The sequence below is a fragment of the Babylonia areolata genome, chromosome 14 (genome assembly GCF_041734735.1).
Source record: "Babylonia areolata isolate BAREFJ2019XMU chromosome 14, ASM4173473v1, whole genome shotgun sequence".
Classification (NCBI taxonomy): Eukaryota; Metazoa; Mollusca; class Gastropoda; order Neogastropoda; family Buccinidae; genus Babylonia; species Babylonia areolata.
The window spans coordinates 9,102,390-9,116,963 of record NC_134889.1 but is presented as its reverse complement, the minus strand read 5'-3'; the positions used below and the strand labels follow the sequence as shown (position 1 = coordinate 9,116,963).

At 42.3% G+C, this 14,574-nt stretch overlaps 1 protein-coding gene across 1 annotated transcript in view; it reads right to left on the bottom strand.

Moving 5' to 3' along the window:
* LOC143289467 (choline transporter-like protein 2) overlaps window positions 1-14,574 on the bottom strand; it is an 84,575-nt gene that overhangs the window by 10,007 nt on the left and 59,994 nt on the right. The window contains exons 9-18 of the mRNA XM_076598440.1: window positions 13,782-13,865; window positions 12,900-13,012; window positions 11,652-11,783; window positions 9,932-10,031; window positions 8,247-8,339; window positions 6,694-6,741; window positions 5,171-5,237; window positions 3,221-3,273; window positions 1,757-1,933; window positions 895-1,023 (exon numbers count right to left, since the gene is read on the bottom strand). Of these exons, the coding sequence (XP_076454555.1) occupies window positions 895-1,023; window positions 1,757-1,933; window positions 3,221-3,273; window positions 5,171-5,237; window positions 6,694-6,741; window positions 8,247-8,339; window positions 9,932-10,031; window positions 11,652-11,783; window positions 12,900-13,012; window positions 13,782-13,865 (996 nt within the window). The remainder of the gene's footprint in view (window positions 1-894; window positions 1,024-1,756; window positions 1,934-3,220; window positions 3,274-5,170; window positions 5,238-6,693; window positions 6,742-8,246; window positions 8,340-9,931; window positions 10,032-11,651; window positions 11,784-12,899; window positions 13,013-13,781; window positions 13,866-14,574) is intronic.

Sequence of the window (14,574 nt, the reverse complement as noted above, 5' to 3'; positions counted from 1 at the left end):
CACTAGTACACAGATGAGATGGCTGGCTGGTCCAAGGGACAAACGCTTCAATAATACCAGCAGTGTGGATCCTGATAATATTAGTGTCTTCAGTCTGTAGAGTGCCATAGCTGGCAGCAAGTGGCTGTGTCTGAGTGCAGTGTGTTGCTGTGTCAGGATGGTGGCAACTAACTGTGTCTGACTGAAGCGTGTTGCTGTGTCTGGCTGACGGCAACTGGCTGTGACTGACTGAAGTGTGTTGCTGTGTAAGGCTGACGGCAACTAACTGTGTCTGACTGAAGTGTGTTGCTGTGTCAGGCTGACGACAACTGACTGTGTCTGACTGTCTGACTGAAGTGTGTTGCTGTGTCAGGCTGACGACAACTGACTGTGTCTGACTGAAGTGTGTTGCTGTGTCAGGCTGACGACAACTGGTTGTGTCTGACTGAAGTGTGTTGCTGTGTCAGGCTGACGACAACTGACTGTGTCTGACTGAAGTGTGTTGATGTGTCAGGCTGACGGCAACTGGCTGTGTCTGACTGAAGTGTGTTGCTGTGTCAGGCTGACGGCAACTATCTGTGTCTAACTGAAGTGTGGTGCTGTGTACCTGTGTCGGCTGACGCAGCTGACGGCAACTGCTGACTGACTGAAGTGTGTTGCTGTGTCAGGCTGATGGCAACTGACTGTGTCTGACTGAAGTGTGTTGATGTGTCAGGCTGATGGCAACTGGCTGTGTCTGACTGAAGTGTGTTGCTGCGTCAGGCTGACGGCAACTGGCTGTGACTGACTGAAGTGTGTTGCTGTGTCAGGCTGACGGCAACTGGCTGGCATCGTCTGGGTGGGCTTAGTGTGAACACAGACTCATCCCTCCCCCTATTTTCCACACACAACACACAGTTTTTCCACACCACTCACTTGAGGATGAACTTGGCCACGTCGTTCTCCGAGCTCTTCAGCTTGCGGTCCAGGTATTCCAGAAAGGCTCGAACCAGCTGCACCAAGGCGATGACCAGGGACCCAAACGCCAGAGAACCCAGGTGGTACCTGTCGTGGGATCAGTTCTATCATGCTGTCATTTTGTACTGTAATTCTCTTTTGATCACAACAGATTTCTCTGTGTTAAATTCGGGCTGCTCTCCCGAGTGGACTGAGTACAAGCAAGCATTTGCAAAAGACCACGAGTAGGTTAATCAAAAGTATCGAACAGAAATATTTTTATGTCAGACTTAAAGAGAGATATGGCTGGAATTTGATGACATGTCTTTGGAAGCATGTTCCATTCTATGCTTCCATTAAATGAGAGACTCATCTCAATTAAATCAATTTTAGGCTTTGGGACAATAGCTCTGTCTGATCTACATCGCAACTGGAAACAAAATAATGATTTTAAATATTGTGGGCATGTGTTATGAACAATCTTATGCATAAGAATCAATGTGTTTTATCAAATAAGTAGATGAACAGGCAATAATAATAAGAAGAAAAAGAAGAAGAAGAAGAAGAAGATGACCAACAACAACAACAAGAATAAGAAGAAGAAGTAGAAGAAGAAAAAGAAGAAGAAGGAAAAGAAGATGAAGAAGCAGAAGAAGATGATGATGAAGAGGAGGAGCAGAAGAAGAAGAAGAAGAACAACAACAACAACAATAAGAAGAAGAAGGAGGAGAAGAAGAAGAAAAAGAAAAAGAACAACAAGAAAGAGACGAAGATGACAAAGAAGAAGAAGAAGAAGAAGAAGAAGATGACAAAGAAGCAGAAGAAGAAGCAGAATCCCAACCTGAAGCACCGTCCGAGGGAGGAGAGCACGGGGAGGGAGGGCATGTCCCGGTCCTTGTTGAAGGCCCAGTAGTAGGAGGCGAAGGCCCCGGCCAGGGTCATCTGTCCCAGGGCCACCACAAAGTTCATCAGCCAGAAGAACATGAACAGCATGTAGATCTGCATGGCCGTAGAGTACCTGCACAACATGTGGGGTACCATGGGGACAGTAATGATGGTACTGACAATAACAGATATATGTATGCATGATAGTCAGTCGTGTCCGACTATGACCATCAGAACAGCAGAGGAGGCAACTGCTGTCCTATCTGAGCTACAATTTGATTATAGTGGACAGTGTCTTGCCCAAGTTACATCCCAACTCTCTCGGCCAAGAGGGTTTTAGGACAGTCGGTGCTGGGATGGTTCCCAAAGGCCAACTAGCCCCCAAGGCTGCAGTACTAAGAGCCAGTGCAATTTTACCTCCAAGTTTGAGAGTCATAGCAGAAACATAGCCATGAAGGTAATAACAATGACAGCAATAATGATTTAAGGTGAGAACACTGGGAATAGCAATGAAAGCAATAACGGTAACAGCAACATGGCAATGACAGTTATAGCAATAACAATAATAATTTCAGGTGGGCGCACTGGCAATAGCGATGACAGTTATAACAATAACAGCAATAATAATTTCATCTGCATGGCCGTAAAGTACCTGCACAGCTTGGTACCACATGAATTATATGATAGGAATAACAATAACAGCAATACAGCAGTGATAGTAATAACAAAGATAATAAATTTCAGGTGGGTACCGCAGGAATCGCAACTGCTGTAATAACAATAACAGCAACATAAGCAAGGACGGAAATAACAATAACAATATTAATTCAAAGTGGGTACCACATACCACAGGAGTCCCAATGACAGTAATAACAATAACAGCAATTTAGCAATGATAGTAATAACAATATCAGCAATATAGTAATGACAGTCATAGCAAAAAACAGCAATATAGCAATGACAGTAATAACAATAACAGCAATGTAGCAATAACAACAATAACGCAATACTAGCAAAAACAGCAATAATCATTAATTTCATAGTACACTGCATCACTGAAGGGCACAGGCAACACTCAAGGGCTTACACAGGCAACACTCAAGGGCTTACAAAGGCAGATTTAAGAAAATGTAGTTTCAGTTTTAAGGACTGAGGCATCAAAGTGTGCAGTCTGATATACAATGCTACACTTCTCATATCCTGTATCATTCACAAATTAATTAAAAAAACAAAACACAGCAAGAAAGAAAGAAATTGAGGGTCTTCATTTTAACACCATAGAAAATAGTGCTGACTTTTTCACGAAGGATAACAGACACACACATGCACATGCTCACACACATACACTCTCTCTCACACACACACATTCCCACAGAATTGCTCAAGAACACACACACACACACACACATATATCACTAACCTGGTTCCCCCAAACTTGACAAACTCACACAGTTGTCCCAACGTGGTGTTGTCCTGGAAAGAGGAACAACTCATGTTAAGAACCAGCACATCAAAAGTTAGTTGTCTACCCTGCAACTGACAACACTGCATGGAACCTTCAACCACTATCACTGCCAACCCAAACAAAAAAAAAACAAAAAGCCTGATTCTAGCTGAAAATCTACAATACTTTGCGAAAATAAAAAGATGAGTGTAATGGATAATTCAGTTTGCTGTTTGCCATTGAGCTGTTTCAGAAAACAGTGCAGACACCTGCATGAGACATTGACATGCCATTAACTCACTCAGTATGGCCAGTCCTCTCTTCTCCCCTACACAGACCCCTCGGATGTCCAGTGGGTGTCTGAATGACCCAACCTTTAGCTTCCGTCATCAGAATTGTGGTATTCTTTGTCAACATTCACCTCTTCAGTATAAGAGCCTTCCACTTGCAATATTTTGATGATGGTAACTGGGGTGAAACGCTGTTAACGTCGTCTCTTTCGCCGTTCGTATGGAGAGAGTTAAAAAAAAAAGAAAAAAAGTGTGAGTGTAATGTTACTTCATGATACAGTGCCTTGTTTTAGCAGCCAGCATTTTGTTCTCTCTCTCAGCCCGACCAGTGCTGTATGGGAAAACTAGGTAAGGGAACGGCTTCCCAAAATTAAGGGTAAAACACCCAGGAAAAGCCTACCCGACTTTGGGGTGAAACTTGTCAGGGGGCGGATGTGCTCAAAGTAGTTTACAGTACATTTGATCAATGAGAAATCATGTTTGTAGTGGGCAACTGTGTTTTTCTCTTTAACTCCTTCAACTCCAAGTTTATGTGTGAAAAAAACTCTCCTCAGCAACACATCTTTTAGATAGGACACTCTCAGTCACAGGCTTCGGGTTCATGTCAAAACAACACAACAGACTTGTTGACATCAAGCTCGGTCAGGGGGCAAAGGTTAGTCATTGTTCTCCTGGCATAGATCAGAACACCTGCATGAGACATTAACGTGCCATTTAAAAAAAAAAAAAAAAAAAAAAAAAAAAGAAAAAAGTGTGAGTGCAACGTTACTTCATGATACAGTGTCTTGTTTCAGCAGCTATTATTATTATTATTATTCATTTATTTATTTTCATTTATTTTATTTTATTTTCATTTATTTATTATTATTATTATTTATTTATTCATTTATTTTTTCTCAAGGCCTGACTTAGTGCGTTGGGTTATGATGCTGGTCAGGCATCTGCTTGGCAGATGTGGTGTAGCATATATGGATTCGTCCAAACGCAGTGACGCCTCCTTGAGCTACTGATACTGATACTGATCTCCTGGCAGGGAAACTGGTTGCAGCTGTCGAGCTTTGTTACAATGTGAGAAATTGCTCTGTCAACAAATTGCTCTATCAACATGACTCGTCAATGACGACTGAAGTGGTGGTGCACTAAGTGGAGTGATGGCCTAGAGGTAACGTGTTCGCTCAGGAAGCGAGAGAAACGGAGTGCGCTGGTTCTAATCATGGCTCAGCCGCCGATATTTTCTCCCCCTCCACTATACCTTGTGTGGTCGTCTGGATGCTAGTCATTCAGATGAGACAATAAAACAAGGTCCCGTGTGCTGCATGCATTTAGCGAACGTAAAAGAACCCTCGGCAACAAAAGGGTTGTTCCTGACAAAATTCTGTAGAAAACTCCACTTTCATAGGAAAAACAAATAAAACTGCATGCAGGAAAAAATACAAAAAAAAAAAAAAAAAAGGGTGGCCCCGTAGTGTAGCGACGCACTCACAGTGGGGAGAGCAGCATGAATTTCACACAGAGAAATCTGGTTGTGATACAAAAACAAAAACAAATCCAAAATACAAATAAAGTCGCCTGTGGTGGTGAAAAAGTTAAAATTCCTTTTGATAGTGGTTCTAAAAAACCTCCATTCAGTACTCACAGGTTCACAAGGGATTCTCCTCAGCAGGGCGTTCACATCTCCCTTGGCCACCACTTCCCGGATGTCTCTGTCAACATGACACTGTGGTGAGGACAGAGAAAGTGTGTGTGTGTGTGTGTGTGAGCACCGTATGCGTGTATGTGTGTGTGTGAGAGAGTAGAGTGTGTGTGTGTGTGTGTGTGTGTGTCTGTGAGCACTGTATGTGTGTATGTGTGTGTGTGTGTGTGAGTAGCGTGTGTGTGTGTGTTGTGAGGATGTGTGTGGACCAGTATGTGTACATGAGAGTGGACAGTTGTTTGTGTGTGTGTGATGGTGGTGTTGGTGTGTGTGTGTGTGTGTGTGTGTGTGTGTGTGTGTGAGTATTGTGAGAGTGTATGTGGACCAGTATGTGTACATGAGTGTGGACAGTTGTTTGTGTGTGAGATGGTGGTGGTGGTGGTGGCGGTGGTGTGTGTGTGTGTGTGTGTGTGTGTGTGTGTGTGTGTGTGTGTGAGTATTGTGAGAGTGTGTGTGGACCAGTATGTGTACATGTGTGTGGACAGTTGTTTGTGTGTGAGATGGTGGTGTTGGTGTTGGTGTAGTGTGTGTGTGTGTGTGTGTGTGTGTGTGTGCGTGTGCGTGTGTGTGTGCATGTGTGCACAAGTGTGTGTGTGTGTTTGTACGCACGTATGCGTATTCTCATGCATGCATACACATGATCAGGCGCCCAAGTGTGTATATGTGAGCACACACTAAAAATATCCAGGCTGCACAGACACGACCATACATGAGTATCTGTGTCCATCATCACGTCACAAAAATAACATAATATAAATTCCAGAAAAGGATACATTCTAGTAAAATAAAACACCTTCACCCTCATACCCCCTTCCCCTCCCCCCTCCAACCACACCCATGCACAGTGTGTGTACACAACTGTTTTGGTCTAAAATCACTGTGTTGAATAGATGTTAATCGTCCTCAGAAAGAAAAGATCTGAGCACATCACTCCTCTTTTGCAACATCTCCACTGGCTCCCTGTCTCACACCGAATAAAGTACAAGATCAGCACTCTATGCTACAAATGTATTCACAAATCAGCCCCTTCCTATCTCTGTGGCTGCCTTCACCTCTACACTCCATCTCGCTCACTACGATCAGCTTCGGACCCACTCCACTTACGCATACCCAGATTCAAACTGTCGACTGTTGGCCGCCGTTCTTTCTCTGTCTCTGGACCTTGCAATTGGAATGAACTTCCTCTTTCGCTTCGTCAAGTCTCCACACTCAGCTCTTTCAAGTCTGGCCTTAAAACCCACCTCTTCCCAAAATAGCCTCCCTCCCCTGCCTCTTCCTTGTCTTTAGTTTCTCCAGTTTTAGAGTTATGCATGCGTGTGAATGACTGGTGCGAAAGCGCTTAGATTTGTCTCTGCACAAGATTCAGCGCTATATAAGTACCATTATTATTCTTCTTCTTCTTCTTATTATTATTAAATTAATTAATGACCAGTCTCGAACACAAGAAAAGCTACAGTGCTACTTACGTGTAGTTGCCTCTGTAGTACTCCTTTGGTCCCATGGAACCGATGTAGCTGAGATGAATGTCAAGGTTACTAGTAACTGACAGGTCAAAGGTGATGGTTCAGAGAGAACTGACCACCACACTGAATATAATTCCATAAATCGCTGTTTGTACTGCACAGTTTTTATTCGTCTTGTTGCACTTTTATCATCTTTTTTTCTTTTTCAATGCAGGTATGTGAGAATATCATGCTCTGCTGCAAGGAGTGTTCTTTTCAAATTAAAACAAATTTTTTTTTTTAATCAATTCTTCATATTTGGTTTCCGATCTATCAACTGTCTTTGTTAACTTGGGAAATAATGATGTTTCCCTTTAGTCAATTTATAGTCTTTTGGGGTACTTTTTGTTGTTGTCTGTTTTGTTGTTGTTGTATTTTTGTCTAACAAAAGTTTGGAGAAAAGAGTTTGGAGAAAAGTTATTTTTGTTTCCTTTTTTTCTTTCTTTTTTTTTTTTTTTTGTCTAAACAAGACAATCTCCACAGAAAAAGGTACCTTCCTCTATTGTACAGTGCATCTATTTTACACTTTGTGGTTGGTGCTTTACGTGCTTGTTGCGTGTTTTCAATAACGCTTGCACTCTTGTTTCAGTTTCCCAAAGCACACGTGTACATGATCATCCAGAACAGAGAAGGCGAGTGCACAAGTCATCACCACAGTGCTCCGACCGCTGTTTCCCACAGAGCTAAGGGATCAAGGGATAGAGTGCACTTAGTTTCAATTTCTTAGTTAATCATTTACTTCAACGACGGGCACAACAGCCGAGTGGTTAAAGCGTTGGACTGTCAATCTGAGGGCCCCGGGTTCGAATCACGGTGACGGCGCCTGGTGGGTAAAGGGTGGAGATTTTTACGATCTCCCAGGTCAACATATGTGCAGACCTGCTAGTGCCTGAACCCCCTTTGTGTGTATATGCAAGCAGAAGATCAAATACGCATGTTAAAGATCCTGTAATCCATGTCAGCGTTCAGTGGGTTATGGAAACAAGAACATACCCAGCATGCACACCCCCAAAAACGGAGTATGGCTGCCTACATGGCGGGGTAAAAACGGTCATACATGTAAAAGCCCACTCGTGTGCATACGAGTGAACGCAGAAGAAGAAGACTTCAACATGTGTGACAGTGTGCAGGATGAATGTGTGATAGAAACTGAGCAATGTTCGTGTCTTTCAATGCACTTATATTGATAATTATGATGTAATAATGAAGTTATTCTTATCTTAAATAATGTGCAATATAATACATGCAATGTTAGCATGGTGTATTTCAATATGTCTACAAAAATGACGAATTACAACATTTCAATCAAAGTGAATATATGCAATAGTTTTTTTTATCAACGTCTTATTAGGTATTGATTCTTTTTAAATAAGTCATGTTTATGCTTTTGGGTTGAGTAACTGTCTATGTTTGTTTAGCCGCAACTGATGTAATTTCTCTTTCTGAGATAACTGAGTTATTCTTTTCTTATCTTAAGGAAGGAGTACAGCACACACACCACATGAAGGCAAGGATACAGAGCGGAGGTGACCCAGTAAGTGACAACCCCGATCTGAAGGAGGAACGGGAACACGGGCCAGAACAGAATCAGCATCATCTTGCCGATCGCCCTGAAACCATCACCACCACCATCACCACCACCATTACCACCGCCATCACCACATCATCTCTCAGTAAGATTTTTTCACCACCATCACCACCACCATCACCACATCGTCTCTCAGTAAGACTTTTCCACCACCATTTCCACCACCGCCACAACCACCACCATCACCACTGCCATCACCATCACCACCACCTTCACCACTGCCATCACCACTGCCATCACCACATCATCTCTCAGTAAGACTTTTCCACCACCATCACCACACCATCTCTCAGTAAGACTTTACCACCACCATCACCACACCATCTCTCAGTAAGACTTTACCACCACCATCACCACACCATCTCTCAGTAAGACTTTACCACCACCATCACCACACCATCTCTCAGTAAGACTTTACCACCACCATCACCACATCATCTCTCTCTCTCAGCAACCCCCCCCCCTCCCCCCATCTATACATATGCTTGCTTTGATCTGATCGCTGGATGTGCTCTTTATGTTCAACTGTATGCATTTGTGATTTTGCTGGTGTTAAGTTTTGTGATGCCTGGTTCCTTGGGGTTTTTTTTAATAATTTTTTTTAAATATTTTTTTTTTGACTGTGTGAATGTGATGGGTTTTTTTTACTCATGTGATGCGAGACTGTGATATTACCTGTGCTGATTTTTTTTTTGTACATACTTTTATGTTCACATATTGTTAAATTTGTATATTTTATTGTAAATAGTGGAAAGGATGGGGGTACTGCACTATATAAGCCTTAATTTTTATGATTATCATCATTATTAACTAAGAGATGGGCTGCAGGCGGTGGTGAAAAATACTGACAGTTGGGCTGGGGGGTGCAGCGACAACAGCCAACTTGAGGGGTCCAGAAGGGAAAAGGCCCCCAGAAGAATATAATATTTTTTTTACTTCGTTGTAGGTAAATTCAGTCTAATATCATCATCTTAGATGAACAGACTATAAATAAATAAATGAAAAAAACCCTTGTAGGCAAATTCTGGCCTTTCTTTGCATGTTTTCAGACTATGCATCTGTTATGCATGTGTGAGTGTATGTGTGAATGTGTGTCTTCATGTTTTACATTTATCTGCTTATTTATCATCATTGTTGTCTTATTCATTTATTTATTTATTTATTATTATTATTATTTTATTATTATTATCATTACTACTACCTTTTTTATATTATAATTATTATTTATTTATTTATTTATTTATGTAAGCTTATCTATTATTCATTCACCTTTTTTTTTTTTCCTCAAGGCCTGACTAAGCGCGTTGGGTTACACTGCTGGTCAGGCATCTGCTTGGCAGATGTGGTGTAGCATATATGGACTAGTCCGAACGCAGTGACGCCTCCTTGAGCTACTGAAACTGAAACTTTCAGACTATGCAACCATAGCATACCCTGAAATCTTCTCAATGGATTTGTGTGAATTATGAGAATGACCCTCATGTTAACGGCCTATGACCCAGGAAGGGGGTTGGGTGTGTGTGTGTGTGTGTGTGTGTGTGTGTGTGTGTGTCTGAAAGGCCTCAGTACCTGCATGACACATTGAGGTACCACACAGCACAACAGCGGACTCACTTGCTGCCCTCCTTGATGAGTTCAATGGCGATGCAGATCCTCTTGGCCAGCACGATGACGATCACCACAAACAGAAGTAACAGGGTCGCCGACGTGCACCCTGCCACACACACACACACACACACACACACACACACACACACACACACACACAGAGCATGATCACCACACACTCACACATACATGACAATTATCACACACACACACACACACACACAGAGCATGATCACCACACACTCACACATACATGACAATTATCACACACACACACAGAGTGTGATCACCACACACTCACACATACATGACAATTATCACACACACACACACACAGAGCATGATCACCACACACTCACACATACATGACAATTATCACACATACACAAACACACAACATGATCACCACACACTCACACATATACATGACAATCATCACACACACACACACAGAGCATGATCACCACACACTCACACATACATGACAATCATCACACACACACACACACACACACACACACACACACACAGAGCACAATCGCCACACACACACAAAGCACAATAACCCCCCAAAAAACCCCAAGAAACCAAACATGTCAATTGTTTATCTCATTTCCCTGTTAAAACCAAATTTTGTTTCGTTTTAACAGCTATCCTACTCAAGCTCACTGAGTGACACTCACTCGACTATGATTTTACTCCGACTCACATTCACACTCAGCTGTCTTACTCACACTTGTCAACTGATTCAGTCAACTATCCACACTACTCAGGAACTCACCGATACCCTACTCAAAACTCACCCAGCTACATATTCTACTCAGACTCACCAAAAGACGGGTGCAACAGCTAAGTGGTCGAAAGCGTTGCACTTTCAATCAGAGGGTCCTGGGTTCGAATCTGGGTTACCGTGCCCAGTGGGTCTTAAAAGGGTGAAGATTTTTCTGATCTTCAAGGTCAGCAGATGTGCAGAACCCCCTTTTGTGTGTGTATACGCATGCAGAAGATCAGATACCCATGTTAAAGATCTCATAATCCATGTCAACGTCTGGTGGGTTATGGAAACAAGAACATACCCAGCATGCACCCTCCCATCCCAGTCCCCCACCCTGGAAAACAGAGTATGGCTGCCTACATGGTGGGGGTAAAAACGATCATACATGTAAAAGCCCACATATGTACATGAACATGGGAGTCACAGGCCACGGGTGAAGAAGAAGATATGATGATGATATGGATACTTATATAGCACCTATCCTAGGTCGGAGACCAAGCTATAGGTGCTTTACAAACACGGGGTCACTTGCACAACAGGCTGCCTGCCTGGGTAGAGGCGACTGTTGGCTGCCATTGGGCGCTCATCATTCGTTCGTCTCCTGTGTCATTCAGATTTCAGGCACGAACACATACACAACTCAGACAGACAAACGTGTATGACTGTTTTCTTCATTTACCCCACCATGTAGGCAGCCATACTCCATTTTCTGGACACTGACATGGATTACAGGAGTTTTAATGTGCATATTTGATCTTCTGCATGCCTATGCACACGAAGAGGGTTCAGGCACTAGGTCTGCACATATGCTGATCCACGAGATAGGAAAAATCTCCACCCTTTACCTACCAGGCTTCTTTACCGAGATTCGAACCCGGGACCCTCTGATTTAAAGTCCAAATGCTTTAACCTCTCGGCTATTGCACCCAAGTGCAAAAGAAGAAGACTCACCAAAGGCCAGCCAGGTCTGTTTCAGGGTGAGGTAGTACTCAAAGTTGAGCACAAAGGCCTGGGACAAGCCAAACTCTCCCGTCATGTTCTTCGACTTCAGGTAGTAGTAACGTCTGTAGCTGTACACGCTGCCTGCAAAGGAGAATGATATTTCGCTGTCACTGAAAACTGTACACACACACCGTCTCAGACTTAAAACTGTGCACCAAACGATTAGTCTACAGTATGTAGATAAAAAGAAAAACCATTTGCCTATGTCAACTTTTTCAAATGGCCTCATGCAGCACTTAAGATGCAGATCTACGAAGTCCAGGTGTTGCGAAGACATTTGCCATTGTATGATAGTCTGTCATCTCTGACTATGACCATCAAGGCAGCTGAGGAGGCAGCTGCTGTCCAGACTATCTGGAGACTTCATTACAGTGGAGAGAATCTTGCCCAAGTTAACACCCACTCTCTCTACCAAGACAGCGTAGTGCTGGGATGGTCCCAAAAGGCCAACAAGCACCCAAGGCTGCAGATATCAGAGCCAGAGCAATCTTGCCTCTGAGTGGAGTGATGGCCCAGAGGTAACGTGTCCGCCTAGGAAGCGAGAGAATCTTAGTGTGCTGGTTCTGATCACGGCTCAGCCGCCAATATTTTCCCCCCCTCCACTAGACCTTGAGTGGTGGTTTGGACGCTAGTCATTTGGATGAGACCATAAACCGAGGTCCCGTGTGCAGCATGCACTTAGCGCACGTAAAAGAACCTACGGCAACAAAAAGGTTGTTCCTGGCAAAATTCTGTAGAAAAATCCACTTCGATAGGAGAAACAAACAAAAGTGCACGCAGGAAAAAAATACAAAAAAATGGGTGGCACTGTAGTGTAGCGACACGCTCTCCCTGAGGAGAGCAGCCTGAATTTCACATAGAGATATCTGTTGTGATAAAAACAAATACAAATACAAACAAATACAAATAGTATGAGAATCATAAATCTTCACAAAAGACTAAGCTGTAAATGAATTCCAGTAAATTGCAGTGGAAGAAACTATCAATCATACAGCTCTCACTTTGCTGTTGGCCCAACAGCAAGCTACTGTCATTATCTGTTACAAGCTGAGCATTGTTGTAAACACACACACACACACTCGCACACACACACACACACACACGCACATACCCACACACATGCACATACCCCCCCCCCCCCACACACACACACATGCACACACACACACACAAAGAGGATGATGAGAGAGAACTGACTAAAGATGAAGAGTCCGGCGAAGAGGATGAGCGTGAGCCACACCATCACCCCCACCAACCACCGCAACAACACGATCCACAGCAACGACACCACCATCGCCACCAGCAACCCCCTGCAACATCACCATCGTCATTGTCATCACTGTCATCATCACAGTCATCCTTACTTTATCATCATCATCACTATCATTATCATCATCAGCCTCATCTTTATCATCATCATCATTTTCATTGCTGTCATCATTATCCTTCTGTTTATAATCTTTATCATTATCTTAATCAACACTATCATTGTCAACATCATCCTTATCTTTATCATCATTGTCGTCATTGCCATATTATACATCACCATCATAACAATGTGTGCCTTTTTAAAAAATTTTAATAAATTACCTTTTTATTCATATGTTTTTGGGTTGGTTTTTTTTTTATTGGGGTATGTGATAATTTTGTATCTTAAATCCAAAATTCCATTCATACAAAGGAAAATAAAGCACAAGATTTACCATTCAGTGACAATAAAGTTCTAACTATACCACTGATTAACGATAAAGCACAAGATTTATCATACATTACCAAAAAGCACAAGTTTTATCATACATTACCACAAAGCACAAGATTTATCATACATTACCACAAAGCAAAGGATTCATCACTCATGAACAATAAAGCACAAAATTCTTCATCTATCAAAGATAAATCTCAAGATTTATCACTCATTAATGATAAGGCACGAGACTGATCATTTGTTAATGATACAGCACAGAGATTTACCACTCATCCATGACATAAACACAATATAAACTCAATCATCCATTAGCTGACAAATGATTGACCACTCATTAACAGAGTTAACCAAAACGACACAAAAAGAACACATACACCAGGATGTGCGGCCAGGATTCACACAGGTCCTTGAAGACCAGCTCTGCGTAGCCCTTCAGCTTGTAGAAATGGGCCAGGTACCTGACCACACCACAAATTATAAATTCAAATATTCTTCAAAGTTATTATCGATGTTGTATCGAGTCTGTGCTTACAGTTTCATTTATGTGCTGGTATGGAAGTTTGGGAGTGAGGAGTAAGCGTGTTTTGAACGATGTCATGAGTGTATGCAGTAAAATTGTGGGAGTGAAACAAGCTAGTATGCAAGAGCTGTATGAAAGTCGAGTGGTTAAAAAAAGCAGGCAGATAGCAACTGACGACACCCATATCTTAGCAAAGTATTATGAGCTATTGCCATCAGGACGACGCTACAGAACTTTTAAGTTGAAATCCAGAGCTCTGAAGACTTTTATTCCACGTTCAATCCACCTTTTAAATTCTTGAGAACTCTGTGTGTGTGTGTGTGCGCGCGCACTCTCATGTGACACGTGTGAAAGTCCGTGCATGATAGGCTGTACCTTGTTCTAGTTGTGGTGTGTGTGTGTGTGTGTGTGTGTGTGTGTGTGTGTGTGTTTACTGAGCTTAAAACGTGACAATTGGTTATAATGAATGTGCAATATGTAGGAAGAATAATGTGCAATATGCAGGATGAATGTACAATGAATATGTCTAATGCTAACGTCCATATTCTAAATATATTTCTGTTTAATAATTATGATGTAATAATTAATTGCAATGTTGTTTTTTTAAAGCGAATATGTGAAATGCTTTTATTTGAGAACATATGTTT